This window comes from Dicentrarchus labrax, unplaced genomic scaffold (genome assembly GCF_905237075.1).
Source record: "Dicentrarchus labrax unplaced genomic scaffold, dlabrax2021, whole genome shotgun sequence".
Taxonomy (NCBI): Eukaryota; Metazoa; Chordata; class Actinopteri; family Moronidae; genus Dicentrarchus; species Dicentrarchus labrax.
The window spans coordinates 36048969-36073235 of record NW_026136719.1 but is presented as its reverse complement, the minus strand read 5'-3'; the positions used below and the strand labels follow the sequence as shown (position 1 = coordinate 36073235).

Here is a 24267-nt window from a genome sequence, read left to right as displayed (position 1 = left end):
TCTTTACAGATAAATTTGGAAATAAAGAGAACTTTTTTTTTGTCGAGTACATGTATTGCGAGGCCTCTCATTTATGTAGATGTTTCACTCCATTCAAATAAAAAAAAGCAGAAAAGTATTCGGTGCCTGTGTGTGTCTGTTCACTGCTGCTCTCGGAGCTCAAGGACGCCGTCTCTCCGTCGCCGCGCGGCTGCCAATCAAAGGCCGGCGTGGGAGGTGTTGCTTTGTGCGGTTTCATCCAGCGAGGAGACGAGTGGCATTGAAACATCTCCAGCTCCTCGCTTTTATGTGTAGGCCCATATGTTCCTTAGCAACACAAACCCTCCACATTATTACCTGCAGCTCGCTCGGATGAAGTTCGCTGCAGAGAAGGTTGATGATAATAGGAATGCAGCCGTGGGGGAGTTTGAACACAATCGGCGGCGTTACAGAATCTGTCACGATGAGAGGTGTGAAAAAATCCCTACAGCAGGAGGTGTGAAGCTCTAGTAACAAATACAGAAATACAGCAAATCAAACATGAGCTGAAAGAAAAGTAATAGAAGATAACAGATGACTCATTATTTAAATCTGCAGAGCAACAAATTCTCCTGTATCGTTTCTGACTGTATTTAAAGTCCACATCAAACGGAGGCAGAGAGTGACGGACTTATCGTAGATATTAGAGTTCACAGCAGCCAATAGCAGCTAGCGCTATGAGCTAGCATCAGTGCTACCGACCAGTGAACGCAGACGGACCCGGGACCGAACACAATCTCTGAGACCGTCGGCGCCGTCTCACAGGGAATCCAGCTGACCGAGCTAGCAGCAGTTAGCAGTCAGCTACTGATCAATCTGTCCATCGGGAAACTGTAACGTTATTCCCTGTCGGTCTCGGAGGCTGCGTTCGATCCTGGTCCGGCTGCTGAGCCCGGTTCTGCTGCTGAGCCCGGTTCTGCCGCCCGCTAATGCCAGATACAGTTAATTAGCAGTTAGCTACTTTAGGACGTCGGAGGGAAAACCAGGAAATATTTTCTCCATAAAATCTGATCGTTTCACCAGAATCACTGAAAGCTTTTAGATTGAACTAGTTAGCTGACAATTGATGTAGATTAGCTCTCTAGTTACCTACTGTTACTGCTATCGAGCAAAATGCTGGCTAACAGTGAAAACAAGAAGAACAGAAGAAATCAATCGTTATTGTTTGATTATTGATCGACTATAAAGACTTTATCTTCAAACCTAAAAATAAATAAAAGTGCTCTCAGGTGTGGTGAGTTAAAGGAGACAAACACACAGCTTCTGTTTTTCTCTCTGATTTATTTGACTCCTTTACAACGTAGACAGAAACAAAGAGGAGGATGGCGTTGGAGGCGTTGGAGGCGTTGACCAGAAGAAAGCATGAAGAACGGACACTGAGCGTGAAGACGGCGATCCAATACAGACGCTACCATGTTGATTAGTACGAACTGCTCCTTTAAGATGTCGGTATGTGGGTGAAATGTTAAAGTCATCAGTTGGTGCTCATAAAAAAAAACAACTGTACAGCAAAAAAAAAATCAGATTTTCAAAATAAAACAGTAGCAAACAAACCTGTGGAATAAAAAAAATCACAAATAAAAATCGTCCCATCATAAATATAAATTACAATCTGTTACATGTTTAATACCTCACATTAATCAGCTGTCATTCAAGTTTAAAGCAGAAACACCTCAGAGGACCGAATCAGGAAGTCTGTGAGCAGCTGAAACGACTGCTGATCATGTGATTCAGTTCGTTGTATGTTTATATGTTTATATGTTTGTATGTTTATATGTTTATATGTTTGTATGTTTGTATGTTTATATGTTTATATGTTTATATGTTTGTATGTTTATATGTTTGTATGTTTGTATGTTTGTTGGCTGAAGTCGGTCCTCCATCTTGTTCCAGACTGAAATATCGATCGGATGGATCGTGGAAAAATGTGACTTTTCATCATTAAAAACATTATTCTGAAGGTCAGTTAACCCTTCATAAGCCCCGCCCCCTTTTTGCTCTTTGCTCCAATCACAGCTGAGCGAGCCTCGGTCAGTATGCTATATGCTAAGCTAATCTATGCTGAAAGGACAACCACATTTTGAAGATGGTTATTTCTGAGGCTGTTCTGTAAATAGTTTTTTAATAAACAGCAACTTTTCATCAACAATTATCAATTAATAAATTAATAATTTAACTAATAAATAACTTCCAGTTAGCCCCGCCCATTTTGGTTTAAGGCCCCGCCCACACCGGGGTCATGTGAGTAATTTAATTATTATTAAATATATCAAATATCTGATCAACCTCAGTTGTACTTTAGTGTTAATTAGCAATCGTTAGCATGCTAAGATGCTAAACTAAGAAGGTAACATTATTACAACAAACATTAGCATGTTAGCATTTAGCTCAAAGCAGCCTCACACAGCTGTTAGCATGGCTGCTAGCACGGCTACAAAAGTTAGCTTATCAACTGAACGGGATCAATACGCAGCAATAATAACAATAACAATCACCTTTCATCAGTCTGATAAGATCATTGATCTATTAACATATTAACAATATTGACCTCATCAATCATCTGATTGGTCAGTAGTTGACTGCTGATCGTTAGCCCTGCATCGTAGGGTTACCACGGTGACCCACCCCCGTTACCACGGTGACCCACCCCCGTTACCACGGTGACCTACCACAGTTAACCAGCTTCATGATACCAGAAGAGTTCGACAGCTGCTAACAGGCTAATCTCACTTCCTGATTCAGCCCTGTGGGGCTCAGTGGAACAGAACGTAACCATGGCGATGAGGATGGTGATGGTGATGATGATGATGATGATGGTGATGATGATGGTGATGGTGATGATGATGATGATGATGGTGGTGATGGTGAGTGGACACATGATGAGGATGATTTGCAAGCAGTGGTGGTTATAAGTGTCAGTGCATCAGTTAGTATAAAGGGGGGGGCTGACACATCCAGGGACGTGATTGGTTAGTAAGATGGAGGTTTGTTGATATTTGTTCTCTCCTCTGATTGGTTCATCAAGTATTTCGAGGGGGAATGAGGTCACTTCCTGTTAGAAAAGTGAGACTTTCTTCTTCAGTTCATTTCGTTTCCACAAAGAGAGTCGATCAAACTCTCCGATCGGCATCCCGAACAGCTGCTGGAACTCCTCCGGGGACAGGTGCCTCTGAGGGGAGGGAACAACACTATTATTGATTATCTTATTGATTATTGATCAGTATACACTGTATCTTTGTGGATGATATTGATCAGTGTACACTGTATCTTGATGGATGATATTGATCAGTGTACACTGTATCTTTATGGATGATATTGATCAGTGTACACTGTATCTTTCAGGCTCTCAGGAATCAGCTGCTGTTCAGGATGGAAACACGTAGACTAATCAATCAATCAAACTGATCTCTGACACAAACCTCCAGTCGAGTGCGGTCGACTCCTGGTGGCAGCTTACAGCGCCCTCTGTGGGTCACAATCAGTGCTTCATAGGGATAGATCTGAACAGCAGACAGAGATAATATATAATATAATATAATATATGAATAAACTCAACAGGTAAAATTACAAGTATTATTTGAATATATTAAGAATTTTCTTTCATATTTCCATTTTCTGTCTAATATTTGTATTCTGTTTAAAACAATGATAACAAACACTTTTTAATACGCTTCAATCCAACAACACAAACTGTATAAAAGAATGAATGAAATCAGACACATTAATCAATAAATCAATCAGTCGCAGATATAAATCCAACAGCACAATATATCAACCTCATACAGATCAATAACCTATTACATAATGTCTCCAGCTGATGGAGATTAAACGTTTTCACAGGTTTATACCTTCATATACAAATAATGTTATCTGGTTCAAACATTTTATGTCTGATTCAGTTGATCAATAAATAGTCTGTAAACCACAAAAAGGGCTTGTGTGTGTGGACATTTATATATATCAATAAATATATTCATTATTTATTCATCTGTTTCTCTTTATATATTTATATATATATTTATATATATATTTCTTTATATGTGTTTCACTCACTCTATATTTATCTTTGTATATCTCTATATCTATATGATCTTTTCTATATCTTCTATTTCTATATTTTTGTATCTCTTTATCTCTATATATCTGTCTGTCTATAGCTCTACATCTTTCTATATTTCTATCTCTGTTTTATATGTTAAGCTCAGACTGTCTCCATATATATAAATACATAAACACATATATGTCTATATAACTGTAGTAAAGCCCACGTGAAGGTCACCTGGTCCCTGTAGATATAAAACCCTGTAGGTATAAAACCTGGTCCCTGTAGATATAAAATCTGGTCCCTGTAGGTGTAAAACCTGGTCCCTTTAGGTGTAAAACCCTGTAGATATAAAACCCTGTAGGTGTAAAACCTGGTCCCTGTAGGTGTAAAACCCTGTAGGTATAAAACCTGGTCCCTGTAGATATAAAATCTGGTCCCTGTAGGTGTAAAACCTGGTCCCTTTAGGTGTAAAACCCTGTAGGTATAAAACCTGGTCCCTGTAGATATAAAACCTGGTCCCTGTAGGTATAAAACCTGGTCCCCGTAGGTGAAAAACCTGGTCCCTGTAGGTGTAAAACCCTGTAGGTGTAAAACCTGGTCCCTGTAGATATAAAACCTGGTCCCTGTAGATGTAAAACCTGGTCCCTGTAGGTGAAAAACCTGGTCCCTGTAGGTGTAAAACCTGGTCCCTGTAGATATAAAACCTGGTCCCTGTAGGTGTAAAACCTGGTCCCTGTAGATATAAAACCTGGTCCCTGTAGGTGTAAAACCTGGTCCCTGTAGGTATAAAACCTGGTCCCTGTAGATATAAAACCCTGTAGGTATAAAACCTGGTCCCTGTAGGTGTAAAACCTGGTCCCTGTAGGTATAAACCTGGTCCCTGTAGGTATAAAACCTGGTCCCTGTAGGTGTAAAACCTGGTCCCTGTGTTCACTCAGTCCCTCCTACAGCTGAATCCAGCCTGTTTCACTGTCGTGTCTTCTGATTTGTGTGGACCTTGGTTTAATAATAATAATTATTGTGTGGAATTTGTGACAAATGGGGGCTCGTCCAGGACCTCGCTCTGTATATATATTTATTTCTATTTCTCTCCCTATACCTCCCTCTATCTTTACCAACTATAACTTTATTATGTTTAGTTAAATCTTTTACTCTAAATTTCTCTCTGTATTTCTCTTTATTTCAGTATGTTTGTATCTCTATACGTCTTTAATACAACGTGTAAATTACATTTTATGTCTGGTTGTAAGGCACATACATAATTTCTCTTTTTATGGAGCTAGGCTAGCACTTTCCCCCTGCTTCCAGTCTTTGTGCTAAGCTAGGCTAACCACATCCTGGACCTAAACTCTATTGTGCGTGAATCTTGATGAACTGAGCTGATGTGCAGCTGGAGCAGCTCTCACCTTCTGCTCCAGGATACTCGGCAGAGAGTTTCCTCTGTCCATCCTCTCCCTCCGAGCCTCTCCGTTCTGCACACACACACACACACACACACACACACACACACACACACACACAGTATGAAGGACACTCCTCTACAATCTGGTCAACATATAAACCATCACAATAATGCCAAGCCAGAAGAAAGCAGCGAGTTTGAAGTAGGTGCACAGCGTTGGTGATTTAGCGCACAAACATCTGTTCAGTGTTTTCGGGGCAGACAGACTTTGTTCAGATGGATCAGGGTTGTGCAGGAGAAGTTATAGTGCAGACAGCTGTTCACTCGCAGGTTAAACACAGCACTGGCCATGCACATGCCACACAAACAGTCTGAGCCGACTGAGCTTACCTGAGCAGCTGCAAAGACATGACGACAGGAAGATCAGAGAGTGAGCTCCAGAACATAACACATGATCACAGTGCTGCAGTAGATTCATGGTCATCTGGGACTGATGTATCTGTTATAACTCTAAACACTGGTTCAGTTCAAGTGTTAAGATCAATATCAATCTCATGTCTGTGAGTGAAGATGTGGCTAGCTTAGCATAAAGACTGATAGCTGAGGGAAACAGCTAGCCTCTAAAGCTAACAGACAAATGCTCACCGTTTTAGATGTAAAGAAAACTGTCATGTGAAAACCAAAGTTTGTGGTTTTACATGTTGTGCAGACATTCAGAAAGTTACAATAATTACAGCCGTAGATTTTGGACAGAATATGTCTTTTATAAATAATATATATAATATTTATTATTATATTTAAGAACCCTACCTGACCGTCCTTTATCTCCGTCTGTGGAAAACTCTGCAGACTGCATCTGAAAATAAACAAAACAGATTATAAATCAGTAAATTTACTGTTCAACAATTTCTCACCAACTAATAATATTGTTTTTGAAGCTTCGGACAATATTACTTAGTGTTCTTCATTTGACACAAGCTCCAACATAAACTATTGAAACTGATCTTTAAAGGAGTGAAACAGACTCTGGGACTCCCTTGCACCCTTGAAACCTTGAATACCTGGAAAATTACAGACTAGTTTTCAGTCATGGAAATTGATTCAAATGACCAAAAATCTTGGAAATAATTTAAGCTGTCTCAGATCACTAGTGTAAACCTGGGTGAGTATTTAACACTCGACTGTTGGTAGGATGAGCTGTGCACTTCAATACCAGAACAGACTAGTTGCATCTTTTTGGCGTCGAGTCATCGATGTACAGTTAGAGGAAAAGTGTAATAAACTTCTGTAGATCGGTCTGTCAATGTGAGACTACTCAGCAGTTGTCTTTCTGCCAGAAATCATGATGACGAGAGATTAACTATAAGTTTGAGCAGCACAACAGCATCTTTATTTGAGAGGAAATCAGGGAGTTGTTGTGAGTTACAAGTAAGTAAACTGTTCTCTGACTATATAGAAACACTCGTAGTATATCTGGACAGTAATTTACAAGAGTTCACTGATTCGATGTATGTTGGGAAGTCACAGTAGACCCAATCCAAACATCATCTCCACCCCAGAACTTCCCCTCAGCTTTACATCTCTAATATCTTTATTATCAGTCTGTTCTGACTCATGATGTGTTGATATATGAACACTTACTCTGGTCAAGCCTACGCCTGAGTGTGAAGGAGACTTCGATGCACTTGCTGATAAACCTGCCGTCAAACAAATGAAAGAGAGACGGTTGAGAACTGATTCCTCCTAAACTCAGAAACTGAAAGGAGAATCAGTCTTACTGGTGTGCATATGAGTTCTGTCGGGCAACGATTGCGTCTTCCTCCGAAAGTGAACAGCCTTTTCCTTTTCTTCCTTCAGGATGAGACGACCCAGGTTGGACTTGATCTGGATTCACCACAGACAGTCAGTCATTCCTGCTGGTTATTACTCTGTGTGTGTGTGTGTGTGTGTGTGTTACTCAGATTTAAACAAACCTTTTCCAGCTCTTGCTCCTGCAGCGTATTGGCCTCCTCTGTCAGGTCTTCAAACTCATCTTCCTCCTGCAGCTTCTTCTTCTTCCACTCGATCTCTGCCAGAGTTCAACCTTAAAGTTAGTTCGCTCTGCATCAACAGCAGAAACACCAACAGAGACGGTTTTAATGAGTTTTATTCTGTTTCTGTCCACTTTGAATGAAGTTACGATGATCTGAAGGTAAAATTAGTGTTTTCTTCTCTGGAGTCTGGTGGAGAGTGATAGTGACATTACGGCTGTTTGTGGTTAAACTAAAGGTCTATCTCTGTAGGGATCCTTTCCATAATGCTGTCAGACACTGACAATAACAACCTGAGTCTGTCAGTGGCAGAAACTACTACTGTTAGTGGAACAAACAACAACTACTGTTAGTGGAACAAACAACAACTACTGTTAGTGGAACAAACAACAACAACTGTTAGTGGAACAAACAACTACTGTTAGTGGAACAAACAACTACTGTTAGTGGAACAAACAACAACAACTGTTAGTGGAACAAACAACTACTGTTAGTGGAACAAACAACAACTACTGTTAGTGGAACAAACAACAACTACTGTTAGTGGAACAAACAACAATTACTGTTAGTGGACGCACTTTGACGGTGCATTTGTCCCCGAGGGTTAACGTTAGCTTACGTTGAAGTCACTGCTGCCCTTTACAAAAACATTGTAACATCTAACTCTGTGAATTAAGGACTTTTTTTCCACCAAACCAGAGTTGGTGATTGTTGGAAAGACTAACAGAGACGGTTTTGGTAGGTTTTATAATAATCATCATCATAATTATCTGATAGGTAAAATTACTGGTTTTGTTAATGGTGTCTGGTGGGTAATTGTTTTGGTCTGAGATGCTGGAGCTCTACTGTGACATCTAGTGGCAGTGAATCTCATGTGTATATATAACATTTAAGTTAAATATCTGATATGATGCCCTCTAGTAGTGTTGTTTTTGGCAGCCTGTTTTAATTTTAGTTTTAGTCTAGTTTTTGTGTCAAACTGTCATTTTAGTTTTTATTAGTTTTAGTAACGTTTGTACTCTTTTTAGTCTAGTCAAGTTTCAGTTGACTAAAGGTCTGAGCATTTTAGTCTTATTTTAGTCAGAATGATCCATGACTATTTTAGTCTAGTTTTAGTCAATGAAAATAGTATTTTAGTCTCTTTTTAGTAATGCAATTCTATTTAACCCAGTTAATATAGTACAAGTACCTAGTATAGTATAGACAAAACCAACATTTTCTTTAAGTCACCCATTTCACAAGTCAAACAAGGTTATCTTATTGTTATATTATTGTTACCTTATAGACTCCGGAATACAAAAAATTCCAGACACGGAAGACGCTCTGATTTGAATTTACAACATATTTATTTTACCTACCAAACATGTAAGAAGTACACACACATAAATTTAAATAAATAAAATAGCTTCAAATGACAATGTCAGAAAAAACTGACATTACATTCAAGTTTAACTTAGAGAGAAACAAGGTGCTTGAACGCTCGAGCTACAATAACATAATAAAAAAGTGCCAATAAAATGTGTGTCTGTGACTAACGTTAACCCACCGCAGCTGCATCTTCTAAATAATGCCGCGAGTGGGGATTGAGGAAGTCATGTCGCCTGCGTCTGTGCAGTGCGCTGATGCAGCCCCGAGACTCAGGAAACAGAAATACTTCAAAATAATAATAATAACGAGACGAAATAACGTTAGAACATTTCGTCTTGTCTCGTTTTGGTCAACGAAAATGAAGAGATATTTTAGCAGAGTTTGATTTTGCAAACCACATTTAGTCCCGTTTTTATTCGTCAACAATATTGCATTATATATTTGATTATAGTTTTCGTCACATGACCACCATTTACGTTGGGTCTCGTCTCATTTCCGTCACGTGATAAAGGTTCGTTGACGACGATATTTAGTCACAATTTTCGTTGACGAAAGCAACACTACCCTCTTGTGGTGTTTAGGTGGTTTCTGCAGGATAAGGCAACTTTAAACTAAACAACAGGTGGAGTTTGGTTAATAACCACATGGTTTAGTTTCCGGCACACAGGTTTAAAGTTAAACTGCAGATAAACTGAGAGTGTCGATGTGTTTGTTACCCATGGCAGCCAGTGAGGGTGGGCAGGGCCAGTACTCGGTCTCGATCTTGGACGGCTGGTTGGGATCTGGAGGCTGAGCTGCTGGAAACTTTGCTGACTGAATGACGCCTTCCACATGTTTATTAACATCTGCAGAGAGACGGGAAGCTGCATCAGCGAGGAAGAAACGAAAATACAGAAACTAAAGAACGTGAATAAAAACTCACCATGTTTGTAGATCGGAGGTTTCCTGTAGATGTTGGTTCCATTATCTGAAAAAGTTATCACAGTTTGGAAGTTCAACAATGCCAATATTAAAATACAATAATTAAATCAGATTCATTTTCAATTTTTTATTTGTTTGGGATCAAATGTTTTGAATCTAAATGTTAAAGATTAAAGTTTCCCTGTTTTAAAAGTTTATACTCACGACCAAAATTAAAACTATGCAGCCGTGTGTGTGTCATTGAAATAATTATTAACTATTTATTTATAATCAATTCATAAATTGATACATTTCAAAAACACTTTGATAATATTGATTTTTTTAAATGATAAATTAATCATAAGAAAAAGTAAGCTTTGGTTAATAATTTCCTTATTCTGTTTTTAAAACAAAACAGTAGCAAGAAACAGAATTAATTAATTGGATAAATAAATAAAACGATGATTTTTCTTTTTTTATTTGAGATTGATAATATATAAGTCTAAACTTGGAAATCTTATATCTTATTTAAAATTATTTCTAACAATAATTAAATGAAAATAGCCTTATAAACAAGCTTGTGTGTGAACGTTGTACCACATGGGGACATTATGGGGACCGGACATCCCTTTGGAGGACATAAACCAGGTCCCCACATCGTATGTTATTATAAATGTGTGTTTACCTGGTCTGTGGAAGTGCTGCTGGCTCGCACTGATCTTACGAACAGCCTGCAGCTGCAGCGTGGATCCTCCAGGAGAACCACTCTCACTTTCTGTTCTGCTCGCTATCTTCACCTGGAAAACACAGATTCATTAACCCTTTAAAACCCACAGCAGCAAATCTTCAACGAAGAACAAAAATATTCTTCTTTATTTTTATATTTGTCTTTATATTTTCACATTTATTTTCTGATCCTTTGACAGATTTATTATTATTTATGGCACTCTTATGACTCCCAGCACACTGTTGGAGGGCCCGCTCTCCCTACGGGGCCCAATGCCGCCGGCACTGTACCGAACCGCCGGCTGCAGCAACAGAGAAGCTCTCTGTCCTCAGAGGCTGCAGGCGAACTGGACACATTAAATGTCACATTTTTATCGCTGTGAGGAGACAAAGCAGCGATTGAGAAGAATCTGAATATCAGTTAAACTACAGTTTTCTCAAAAAGTCACTGACTCACAGAGGAATGTGTCACCAAGAGTTCACCTACAGGATGAGACGCTGTTCACCGGCTGTTCACCAGCAAGTTATACTACTAAGTCATATTAAAACCTCTCATCACAAGGTCGACTTTGTTGTTGTTTTGGTGATTTTTAAATTAAATAATAATAATATCAACTTTTTTGTCTGCTAACAACAAAACATTGTCTTGTTCTTTTCCACTCCCAGGAATCAACTGGAGCTCTTACAGTCACTAGAAGCACATTCACGCTGTTTGTGAAGGTTTCTGTATGCTACCTGTTTGTAGCTGAGCTAACAGCTGTGTTTGTAGCATTGACAGTCGGACAGAGCTTCTCTTCTAAAAAGTGAAGCCAATGAGGAAGTTTCTGAAAACCTGCATTCTCTGTGACGGTCAGCAGGGGGAGCGCCACTGGCTGCAATATAAACTGATCCCATTCATGGAGAATGAGCCGACTTCCTTTATTCCCTCAGTAAACAGTTTCCTGATGAGTTTCTGGTCTCAGTCTCTAGTTTCAGTCTTCTTCCATACAGCATGATGTTCATTTAGTAACTGATGGTCCCATTTAGAGTAAAACAGACCATAAAGCAGGGTATGCTTTAGGGCGGGGCTACCTTGTGATTGACAGCTCATTCTCAGTGAGTCCGCCCAGCTCAACCAAACTCAGATCAAACTGTCAAACAGTGCTGATCAGATATGGATCCAGATTCTGTTGTTGACTATTTCTCTCCTCAGATCTGTTCACAAACACATTTTACTGTTTATCTGGAATACCAGATCCTGTGTGAGCAGGCGAGCAGCCAATGAGAGCAGAGCAACTCGCTTTACGTGACCTCTGCTGGCTCCGTTTTACTGTCATTCCAAATGGTTCTCCACAAAACAATGGGTGACGTCGTGTTAGGTTCACACTTGGTTTGTAGCTAAGCTAACGGCTACAAGGTTCAGGCTGATTTAAAACATTTTCAGCACATACATTTGGTGTTAATGTGAATATTAACAGCAGCACTGATGTGTTTTATCACAGAATTCAGTTTACAGCTCAGTTTATGGAGGAGTCTCTCTTTAAAAAAAAAATAATAATAATAATACATTTTATTTATAAGCGCTTTTCTAAATACTCAAAGACACTTTACATATAAAAAAAAACATAAAAGCAGCCAAACAACATCAAATAGTAAAACATTAAAAACACATCAGACTTAAAAAAAAAAAAGTGTATTTATCCAAAACAGTTGAAGCAGCTTTTACCTCAGGAGACCTGGGAGGAGACGTCGAGGGAGGAGACATAGATCTCTGCAGAGACACAGTCAGACACAGAGTCAAACTACTGTAATCGGATTAACAGTTTGTAGGAATGTAATATATAAATATATAAATGTATAAATATATAAATGTATAATGTGTAATGTACCTCTCTGCGCGGCTGGTCGAGCGGGGAGAAGGTCAGGTGTGGTTGGTAGGTCATCAGGTCGGGTCTCTCCACCTGCAGGATGGCTTTATCTCTGGGAATAGCGGCCAGGTCTCTGTAACCCACCACCTGGTCGTTCACTCTGGCCTGAACACACACACACAGGTACCAGGTGAGTGTGTGTGTGTGTGTGTGTGTGTGTGTTCGTACACACTCATAATGCCGCAGGTATAAATAAAGAGGCTGATTACCGTGATGCTGGTGGCGGGAGACCCCGGAGTGCTCGGGCCCCTGGAAGAAGGCAGGTTGATCGGGTTTACCTGTCCCTCCACCTGTGACAATAACAGAGACGTTAGTATCTTATTTTCATAGTTTATATTTCAGACAGGTTTTAAGTTTTGAATGTCGTAATTAACGAGTCTGAAACTGGGACAGATAATTTACTGTAAAACAATTCTGTAAATATTTTAAATAATAAATAAAGCAACTTCTGATCAGCCTGTATCCATTTCAGGTTTAAATTAGCAACTTCAAGTTACTCACATTCTGTTTAAGCCCCGCCCACATTCTGTTTAAGCCCCGCCCACTCCAAGTACAACTACAGATCGTTCAGTTGGTTGAACGATGTAATAACATGAACATGTATTATAACTTATAACGTGAAAAGTTTTTAAAGTTTATATTTTTCTGGCAGCAATAAGCTTCCACAGTGAAAGAATCTGAGAGCTACAGAAAGCGTTGAACTCGAGCGAGATCAGCCCTAAAACCAGGAGGTTTCTCTGTTGGTGCGAACAACGAAATGGCTTCCAGATGAGGCGTCACTACACTGTTCACTACACGAGATAAAACCTTCGTTCCCGACCCCCTCACGCCTGATGACGTGGCGTCCAACCGTCTGACGGCGTTTCTTTACGGCAGCGATGTCGAGCGGGATGATGGATTACCTTCTGCATGGCTGAGAGGAACCTTCCTCCTGTGTGGTTTCTATCAGCTGAACAAAGACAGAGAGAGTCAGTCAGGAAACGCATCATCGTACAGTCGCTCAGCCTTTTAGGGATGACTCATCTCAAACTAATGAAATTACATTTCTGCTGCACAACGTTTTTACAGCAGACATTTTAAAAGAGGAAATATATATTTACTGCTGCTCACTGATGAAAGCACAGTCCGGATTAAATTATAGTTCTATTGTTGCTCTTTTTAACAACGTCTCACAAAACATTCAGTTTTTATATAAATCCAATCACTGTGTCGTCCTGTGAAACTCAGTGTGACGCGTGTTTACGTCAGCATGAACTAACTATTTCCAACCAATAACATCCTGATATTCACCCGTCAATCAATCTGCAGCTGTTAGAGACACGGAGCTCATTGATCACTGTACGATCAGATATATTAACGGCTAATGTAGCTGCTGTTAGCGTTAGCAACTGAACTCAGAGACAGACAGACAGACAGACAGGCAGACAGACAGACAGACAGGCAGACAGACAGACAGACAGACAGACAGACAGACAGACAGACAGACAGACAGACAGGCAGACAGACAGACAGACAGACTGACTGACAGGCAGACAGACAGACAGACAGACAGACAGGCAGACTGACAGGCAGACAGACAGACAGGCAGACAGACAGACAGACAGGCAGACAGACAGACAGACAGACAGACAGGCAGACAGACAGACAGACAGGCAGACAGACAGACAGACAGACAGGCAGACAGACAGACAGACAGACAGACAGACAGACAGACAGACAGACAGACAGACAGACAGGCAGACAGACAGACAGGCAGGCAGACAGACAGGCAGACAGACAGACAGACAGGCAGACAGACAGACAGAGGCAGACTGACAGACAGACAGACGGCAGACAGACAGACAGACAGACAGACAGACAGACAGTACTGACAGGCGGCAGACAGACAGACAGACAGACTGACAGACAGACAGGCAGACAGACAGGCAGACAGACAGACAGGCAGACAGACAGACAGACAGACAGACAGGCAGACAGACAGACAGACAGACAGACAGACAGACAGACAGACAGACAGACAGGCAGCGGTACCGAGGCGACTCCCTCAACAGTCTAACATCAGAAACATTCTGCTGATCTTCCAGTGAACAGATCGTCTTTCAGAACAATTGATCCGGTTCCGACCCGCCGGAGGAGGAGGGGGGGGACAGAGAGTAAAACAGTAGGACCTTGTACCTAAACAGCCTGCTGGAGGATATCCTCCCACTTCCTGTTTCTTTCATCTGCCTCCCTCCTCCTCCCTCCCCCCTCCTCCCCCCCTCCTCCTCCCCCTCCCTCCTCCTCCTCCCCCTCCTCCCCCCCTCTGTTTATCAGCTCACCCAGCCGGGCCAACGCCCAGCCGGTCCTCAACGGTTACTGTTGTGGTTACACTCCTCCCTCCAGAGGATCAGCAGCCTGCAGACGGGGGGGGAGCTCCATCTACCTCCAACCATCACTTCACCCCCCCCAAACAACTGACTCCAGATCAGTGAGACAGGTCCTGTCTGTCCTCAGCTGAACTCACAGGTTCAGGGGCTGCTAGCTTAGCTTAGCATGAAACAAACGTTTTTTTTATCTTAATCAAACAACAGTTCATTAACAACAACAACAACAACCAACATTCAGTTTCTGTTCGATATATAATCAGAGAGCTTTAGAGGTGCTAGTATGCTAGGCTAGCTGTTTCCCCCTGTTTTCAGTCTTTATGCTAAGCTAAGCTAACCAGCTGGTGGCAATATTATATTATATATATATATTAATATATATATATATATATATATATATATATATATATATAATATATTATATAATAAACTTTATATAATCAGAGACGCTGTTACCCTGTAGGATTGTGGGTAGTGCTGTTGTTAGCAGCAGCTTGCCCGTAGCCATTTAACCATTCAAATGATTTGTAAACGGGTTTATTAAGATGAAATAGTTTCCAGATTCTCCTTTAAAATCTGATGTAGAAATATAATAATAAAGGATTATAGTAACCCGCTAACGGGGTTCGTACTTAAATAATTAACCTTCAGTTCAACAAACACTGGTTTATTTTCACTTGTCATGTTTTTAATGAAGAATGTTAATCTGGAGATGAAGATAAATATAATAAAGGTATAATAAGATAATAAAGGTATAATAAAGATATAATAAAGGTATAATATAGATATAATAAAGATAATAAAGGTATAATAAAGATATAATAAAGATATAATAAAGATATAATAAAGATATAATAAAGATATAATAAAGATAATAAAGGTATAATAAAGATATAATAAAGATATAATAAATATAATAAAGATATAATATAGATATAATAAAGATATAATATAGATATAATAAAGATATAATAAAGATATAATAAAGATAATAAAGGTATAATATAGATATAATAAAGATATAATATAGATATAATAAAGATATAATAAAGATATAATAAAGATATAATAAAGATAATAAAGATATAATATAGATATAATAAAGATATAATATAGATATAATAAAGATATAATATTGATATAATAAAGATATAATATAGATATAATAAAGATATAATAAAGATATAATAGAGATATAATAAGGATATAATATAGATATAATAAAGATATAATAGAGATATAATAAGGATATAATATAGATAATAATAAAGGTATAATATAGATAATAATAAAGGTATAATATAGATAATAATAAAGGTATAATATAGATATAATAAAGATATAATATAGATAATAATAAAGGTATAATATAGATATAATAAAGATATAATAGAGATATAATAGAGATATAATAAGGATATAATAAAGATATAATAATAAAGTGTATGAGGAGGATTTATGATATAAGACAGTAAATGTACTCAGTTACTGTTTGTGAGTCTCTGAGGACGAACAGCGATCATCCAACGGACAGTCTGAGTGCTTTCTGTCCGATAGTCTGATCACTGAGAGCTTTCAGCTGCCACACACTCATCAATGAGTGTGTGTGTGTGTGCACTGATCTCTCTCTCTCACACACACACACACACACACACACACTCATTAACACACATAATGTTCAACATCATCCAGGAGGGTCTGAACAATACGACAATATTTACTCTCATTATCAGTAATTATTATTATTAATTTAAGTGTGAGAATGTTTCTAAATGTTTTATTTATTCAGTTTAATTTGATAAACAGCAAATACTCACATTTAAGAAGTTGGTAAAAGAGAATTTTTGTCATTTTTATATAAATAATAAATGAATGTCAGCTGGTTTCAAGAATTAAAGTATAATAATAATAATAATAATAATAATAATATCGATTGGTTATTACAGGAGAACATTGAGGCTGTTTCACCTTTTAGAAAGATAAATGATCTGAAGGAGATCAATAACCTCGAGCTCCTTAAATGTGATTATTGGCTGTTTTTAATCTTTTATTGCTGAGTATATTTAAGGTTTAAATGTTTAAATGTGTCCATTCATAAAGAAAACGACCTGTTTAATGTCTGTGGATGAAAATGGTTTTTATTCTCTGATGTCTGTAATTATGTTTAGAGTCAGTGTGACAGAAGCAGGAGCTACAGGAGGAAGAGGAGGAAGAGGAGGAGGAAGAGGAGGCCTGGAATAAACAGCCACCTGCACACAGACCAGATCTATCAAATACAATCTGTTTTATTTCAGTCTGCGGATCTGAACGATCCTTCGACGGATCAACGGATCCGGATCATGTGGCCTCCTGAGGAGGATGAAGAGGGAGGGAGAGGAGGCAAGTGCGTCTGTAGCAGCCCGATAACAACACACACATCCCGGGTCAGACCCGGAACGGACGACCCGGGATGTGCTCCGGTTACAGCCAGAATCAGAATCAGAATCAGAATAATAATAATAATAATAATATCTAGATAATGTAAAGGAAACAGCTCTTACCTCCAAACAGCGCAGAATGAATCCGAGAGAGCGACTGAGAGAGGGAGGAGGAGGAGGAGGAGGAGGAGGGAGAGCAGGAGGGAGAGGCTGTGTGATGTAGGCTGCTTTTAGAGCCGGGCTCAGGGCTGCTGTGACCCCTGGAGGAGGAAGAGGAGGAGGGAGAGGAAGAGGGAGAGGAAGAGGTAGTTCCTGTTGCTCCAGCGGGCCGGTCCACTGTGCTGTATGTGGGGGGGGGGGGCAATCAATAATAAACACAGAGAGGTTTTTTTTATTATTATTATTATTATTATTATTGTAGAGGAGAACATAGATATAGATCTATGTATATAAATATAATAATAATAAATATATATTTATATATCTATGTATATAAATATAGATATATGATGTTTTCTGACAGTAGATGTCGCACTAGAGCATTTCACATGAAAAATATATTTTATGAGAGAAATGTGATCAGTTTATCAAATAATAAGATTGTGATGATTTGTGATCGCTCACATTTAATTAATCCAACAATTCATAAAACAAACAAAAATCCAAAAAATGACTTTAGATTTCAGACCTCAGATTTATGCTGTGGCCCTCTGGAGGGGCCCGACCCTTATGTTGGGAACCACTGAACTACAGCTAGAGGAAGAAACTACTGATTGGTTTAGTTATTGATTCCCTCAGCTGAAACTAATCAGATCAGTTTATCAATGGTTTATGAATGAATGAATGAATGAATTAATATCAGTTCTTCAACAAAACTTTATTCAACCAGTAAGTTTTCACAAAGTTGATAAAAAGAACAATATTTCTCTAAAGTAGCTCAAATTTAAACTCGAATAAATCAGTTTAACTCGTTTATTATTTGTGCTGCAGCGAATATAAAAACAACAAACAACAACAAACAATGAACATTAATTCATTTAAGCTCCAATATTGTCAGTAAACAACTGACTCTTTTTATAAATGTGCTTCTCTTCAGTCTGAATATTTATAACATTTTAAACAATAAACAGCTTTAATATTAATAATTTAATATTTTTACGACCTTTAAATTTATAGAAAAACAAAGCGAATCGATGAACAGTTTGACCTCTTTTAACTTTGGCTTTTTATCTGTAAATTAGTAAATGTATGAACGTGAATTTTCTAATAAAATTAAAAGAATAGTAACTTAAAATCAGAATCCTGAATACTTTATTGATCAAATATTTGATTATAGAAAAAAGAAAAATATATAAGAAAATAGAAATAATAGAGTCTGAAGTATGTGCATTATAATACAATATATAGAAGATATAAAATGTAGTTTCTTTATTTATTATAATAAAGACAACTTATATTTACTAAAAGGAACAAAAGAAATAAAAAAAGAAGAATTTGTTTTTAAGTACTGGCCCTTTAAAGGATGTGACGTCACTGTAGGGTCAAAGTTGAGTCCAGAGGAAAAATCCTGATGGTTCACTCTGTTCAACACTAGTTTAAGATTAGTTAAAGATTAGTTTAACATTAGTTTATCATTAGTTTATCATTAGTTTAACATTAGTTTAACATTAGTTTAACATTAGTTAAAGATTAGTTAAACATTAGTTTATCATTAGTTAAAGATTAGTTTAACATTAGTTTATCATTAGTTAAAGATTAGTTTAACATTAGTTAAAGATTAGTTTATCATTAGTTTAACACTAGTTTAAGATTAGTTTAAGATTAGTTAAAGATTAGTAAACATTAGTTTAACATTAGTTAAAGATTAGTTTATCATTAGTTTAACACTAGTTTAAGATTAGTTAAAGATTAGTAAACATTAGTTTAACATTAGTTAAAGATTAGTTAAACATAAGTTTAACATTAGTTAAAGATTAGTTTATCATTAGTTTAACACTAGTTTAAGATTAGTTAAAGATTAGTAAACATTAGTTTAACATTAGTTAAAGATTAGTTTAACATTAGTTTATCATTAGTTTAACATTAGTTAAAGATTAGTTAAACATTAGTTTAACATTAGTTAAAGATTAGTTTAACATTAGTTTATCATTGTTTCTTTATTTTAAACATTAGTTAAAGATTAGTTAAACATTAGTTTAACATTAGTTAAAGATTAGTAAACATTAGTTTAACATTAGTTAAACATTAGTTTAACATTAGTTAAAGATTAGTTTATCATTAGTTTAACACTAGTTTAAGATTAGTTAAAGATTAGTAAACATTAGTTTAACATTAGTTAAAGATTAGTTTAACATTAGTTAAAGATTAGTTAAAGATTAGTAAACATTAGTTTAACATTAGTGAAAGATTATTAATTGTTTGTTATGTAATTGTTATATTTTTATTTTGTTGTAGTGTAACTTAACAGTTAAAGATTAGTTTAACATTAGTTTATCATTAGTTTAACATTAGTTAAAGATTAGTTAAAGATTAGTTAAACATTAGTTTAACATTAGTTAAAGATTAGTAAACATTAGTTTAACATTAGTTAAAGATTAGTTTAACATTAGTTTATCATTAGTTAAAGATCAGTTTAACAATGTGTTAAATATATAGAATATAATGTGTTTAATATATATAATGTGTTTAATGTATAGAATATAATGTGTTTAATATATATGTGTTTAATGTATATAATGTGTTTAATGTATATAATGTGTTTAATATATATAATGTGTTTAATGTATATAATGTGTTTAATATATAGAATATAATGTGTTTAATGTATATAATGTGTTTAATATATATAATGTGTTTAATGTATATAATGTGTTTAATATATATATTTTAATGTATATAATGTGTTTAATGTATATAATGTGTTTAATGTATATAATGTGTTTAATGTATAGAATATAATGTGTTTAATGTATATAATGTGTTTAATGTATATAATGTGTTTAATGTATATAATGTGTTTAATATATATAATGTGTTTAATGTATATAATGTGTTTAATATATATAATGTGTTTAATGTATAGAGTATAATGTGTTTAATGTATATAATGTGTTTAATATATATAATGTGTTTAATGTATATAATGTGTTTAATATATATAATGTGTTTAATGTATATAATGTGTTTAATGTATAGAATATAATGTGTTTAATATATATAATGTGTTTAATATATATAATGTGTTTAATATATATAATGTGTTTAATGTATATAATGTGTTTAATGTATATAATGTGTTTAATATATATAATGTGTTTAATATATATAATGTGTTTAATGTATATAATGTGTTTAATATATATAATGTGTTTAATATATATAATGTGTTTAATGTATATAATGTGTTTAATATATATAATGTGTTTAATATATATAATGTGTTTAATGTATAGAATATAATGTGTTTAATGTATATAATGTGTTTAATATATATAATGTGTTTAATGTATAGAATATAATGTGTTTAATATATATAATGTGTTTAATATATATAATGTGTTTAATGTATATAATGTGTTTAATGTATATAATGTGTTTAATGTATATAATGTGTTTAATATATATAATGTGTTTAATGTATATAATGTGTTTAATATATATAATGTGTTTAATGTATATAATGTGTTTAATATATATAATGTGTTTAATATATAGTATATAATGTGTTTAATATATATAATGTGTTTAATATATATAATGTGTTTAATATATATAATGTGTTTAATGTATAGATCATATATTTGATCACAGAACAGGTCGACAGAGCGCATGCGCAGTGAAAGCCCCTGTAGTGGCCGAGAGGAGACGATCTTTGAGAGAAATGGCGGCGGATGACGGACTGGCCTCTCTGGTAGGACTCGCTGCTGCTGCTGTTGTTGTTGTTGTTGTTGTTGTTGTTTACTGGCTGTGGGCTGTCTCACTCTACAGTCTGTACCGAGTCCGAGAACATAAAGGAAGTAAAGAGCGAGCTAACTGTGCTAACGGCAGCTAGCCGAGAAGAAAGCACGTGTGTAAACAACCCGTGGCAGCTCGTGCGTTATCAATACCATTAAATCAGACGGTGTGTACCACGTGAGGACTGTGCTGGTGCTTTTATTCTGTAGTCCTCCTCCACGTGGACTAGCTGCTGTGTTGTTAGCCTCAGTAAGCTAACAGTGAACACGCTGTCAGACTGTGTGACTCTACTTCCGGGTTTGTGTCTTTGGGTTCACAGGGAGTGGAGGGCGCGTCAGCCGCTGCGCATGCGCTGTCTCTGTCTGCAGATGATTATGGAAATGATGTAAGTGGACATTTTTAACATCTGTAGTCCTTCCGGTTTCACATCTGTAGTCCTTCCTGTTTCACATCTGTAGTCCTTCCTGTTTTTATGCACCTTTAATTTATCTTTTATTCCACTCTGCAGGATTTCTACAGCAAATAGTTCCACTTCTGTTTCCTCTGTGGGATCTTATATATAATAATTATATATTATATATAATATATATATAATATATACATATAATATATCTTGTAAAGTAAATGTTTATTTCATACAAGAATTACCAATATGACTCTTATGTCTTATTTAATATCTAACTTGTATTCTTCATGTTCAACCAGATCTTTATTCATATGATAAATATGTAAAATGATCTCTGGAAATATTAAGATTATATTTATTAATATTATATTTTCTCTGTGTTTATAACCGGGCCAGCCGCTGTGCTCAGAGAACCAGTGGTTGTTTGTTGGTGCAATAACTAAAATATATGGAAGCCCATTTGTGCCAAAGTGACCAAAACTACCAAACAGTCCTTCCAGAAAAATGCAGAGTTTTTTGTGATTGTTGCAGAAATTGTTGATGATGCGGTACGTTCTCTTAAAGAATGCGATGGAACATGCAGGAACCTGAAAAACTGCAGTTTGATGAAAAAGAGAGAAAAGAGTGATTCTCCATCACCCTGTTCTCATTAGGCTGCTACCTCAATGTAAAGAGTCATTTCTTATTACTGCCTGTGATAAACATACTACATCACAGACAGTGCTGGGAATATTGAAGTTCTCCTCTGCTTTATTTCAGACCTTAATAAACACATGGCTCAGACTTACAGAACATTGATGAGTCAAACAAGTTCTGTAGCTTTACAAAAGGAATATGCTCCAACTTAATGAATAAATAAAATATAAAAACTAAAATGTGTGCTTCCTGTTTTACAGAGGTAGTGCAATCTCTTACTGTAACGTACATTTACATACTACTAATATACGTACAACTGTGAGGTTTTCATCGCGGGGTTTGCAGCTTTTCGATGACGCTCACGTCGCGTAATTACAGTCACTTCATAACGTTCCCATGGCAACAGGGGAAAATGGCTGCTCTTGTGTGAAGTAAACGCAACATTTTTAAACTTTCTGCTCAGATATTTGTGACTTTTTTGCAACGGAAATGCGGGGATTATGAAATCATGCAAGCCCCGCATATTGTGCGCAGAAATCAGCCATTTATTTGGCTGAGTATGCGTTGAATTATTGGATCGCATAATCACGTTTTTCTGGAGGGACTGACCAATATGACTTTTATATTAAATATATATATAATATAAATATGTTATTAATACCCAACAGTTTCATTCTGTGACTCACAAGTTTGAACTAATATTGTAACTAATATTTTCATTATAGATCAACAGTTTCATCAGTAATATTTCAGGAAGTCTTCAGTCGTAAACTTCAATATTTTGACTTCCTACAGTTCATTTTTAGTTGTTTCATATTTAAAATGTCCTTTTCATTAACTACTACAATAAAACTGTACTGTAATAATAATAATAATAATAATAATAATAACGTAAATATTGTCCGAATATTACACTTGACCTCCACACAGTGACCCTGATGACCTTTCACCTTTTCCTCTTTCAGCCACGGCTCGAGGTCATGTGGGCGATGAAGGCGTACAACCATGCAGAAGTTTACTTCAATGTAAGGCTGTCCTTTTACTTATGGCTGCTCAGTTGTAAACAAACAAACAAACAAACAAACAAATGTTTAAAACTTTTGTTAAACTGACAGAGAACTGACTGTATAACCTCTGACTGTATAACCTGACTGTATAATCTCTGACTGTATAACCTCTGACTGTATAACCTCTGACTGTATAACCTGACTGTATAATCTGACTGTATAACCTCTGACTGTATAACCTCTGACTGTATAACCTCTGACTGTATAACCTCTGACTGTATAATCTGACTGTATAACCTCTGACTGTATAATCTCTGACTGTATAACCTGACTGTATAACCTCTGACTGTATAATCTGACTGTATAATCTCTGACTGTATAACCTCTGACTGTATAATCTGACTGTATAACCTCTGACTGTATAACCTCTGACTGTATAATCTGACTGTATAACCTCTGACTGTATAATCTGACTGTATAATCTGACTGTATAACCTCTGACTGTATAACCTCTGACTGTATAACCTCTGACTGTATAATCTGACTGTATAACCTCTGACTGTATAACCTCTGACTGTATAATCTGACTGTATAACCTCTGACTGTATAATCTCTGACTGTATAACCTCTGACTGTATAATCTGACTGTATAACCTCTGACTGTATAACCTCTGACTGTATAACCTCTGACTGTATAATCTGACTGTCTAACCTCTGACTGTCTAACCTCTGACTGTCTAACCTCTGACTGTCTAACCTCTGACTGTATAACCTCTGACTGTATAATCTCTGACTGTATAACCTCTGACTGTATAATCTTTGACTGTATAATCTGACTGTATAATCTCTGACTGTATAATTACTATAACTCTGACTGTATAACCTGACTCTATAATCTGACTGTATAACATCTGACTGTATAACATCTGACTGTATAATCTGACTGTATAATCTGACTGTATAACCTCTGACTGTCTAATATCTGACTGTATAACATCTGACTGTCTATATAATCTGACTGTATAATCTTTTATCTGACTGTATAATCTTTGACTGTATAACCTCTGACTGTATAATCTTTGACTGTA

General features: G+C 36.4%; 2 protein-coding genes and 1 long non-coding RNA gene across 7 annotated transcripts in view; 1 reads left to right on the top strand and 2 right to left on the bottom strand.

Moving 5' to 3' along the window:
- Positions 1-1279: 1279 nt before the first annotated feature.
- dmtn (dematin actin binding protein) lies at positions 1280-17504 on the bottom strand. Of its 4 annotated transcripts, XM_051378535.1 has the most exons (17): positions 17300-17447; positions 13299-13345; positions 12606-12686; positions 12358-12501; positions 12195-12239; positions 10449-10560; positions 9786-9830; positions 9580-9708; positions 7439-7533; positions 7244-7349; positions 7107-7162; positions 6276-6321; positions 5856-5863; positions 4702-5535; positions 4554-4597; positions 3438-4471; positions 1280-3187 (listed from the first exon to the last, which is right to left on the bottom strand). In XM_051378535.1, the coding sequence occupies exons 2-14, from the start codon at positions 13305-13307 to the stop codon at positions 5407-5409; spliced, it is 1005 nt and encodes a 334-aa protein (XP_051234495.1). In that variant the 5' UTR covers positions 13308-13345; positions 17300-17447; the 3' UTR covers positions 1280-3187; positions 3438-4471; positions 4554-4597; positions 4702-5406. The 4 variants fall into 4 exon arrangements, with proteins under 4 accessions (XP_051234495.1, XP_051234498.1, XP_051234496.1 ...); XM_051378538.1 differs by having other exon boundaries at positions 3438-5535; positions 17300-17504; XM_051378536.1 differs by lacking the exon at positions 5856-5863 and having other exon boundaries at positions 3438-5535.
- A 3466-nt stretch (positions 17505-20970) lies between these two features.
- The window catches only part of pbdc1 (polysaccharide biosynthesis domain containing 1), a 284354-nt gene continuing 281057 nt past the window's right edge, over positions 20971-24267 (top strand). The window contains exons 1-3 of the mRNA XM_051378542.1: positions 20971-21086; positions 21450-21515; positions 23138-23197. Coding sequence (XP_051234502.1) covers positions 21057-21086; positions 21450-21515; positions 23138-23197 — 156 coding nt within the window. The 5' untranslated portion in view covers positions 20971-21056. The remainder of the gene's footprint in view (positions 21087-21449; positions 21516-23137; positions 23198-24267) is intronic.
- Positions 23191-24181, bottom strand: LOC127351228 (uncharacterized). Of its 2 annotated transcripts, XR_007880821.1 has the most exons (7): positions 24063-24181; positions 23922-24011; positions 23806-23863; positions 23705-23762; positions 23507-23661; positions 23378-23476; positions 23191-23334 (listed from the first exon to the last, which is right to left on the bottom strand). It is a non-coding gene; the product is annotated as an uncharacterized LOC127351228 (long non-coding RNA). The 2 variants fall into 2 exon arrangements; XR_007880820.1 differs by lacking the exons at positions 23378-23476; positions 23806-23863 and having other exon boundaries at positions 23191-23304; positions 23520-23661; positions 23705-23790; positions 23864-24011.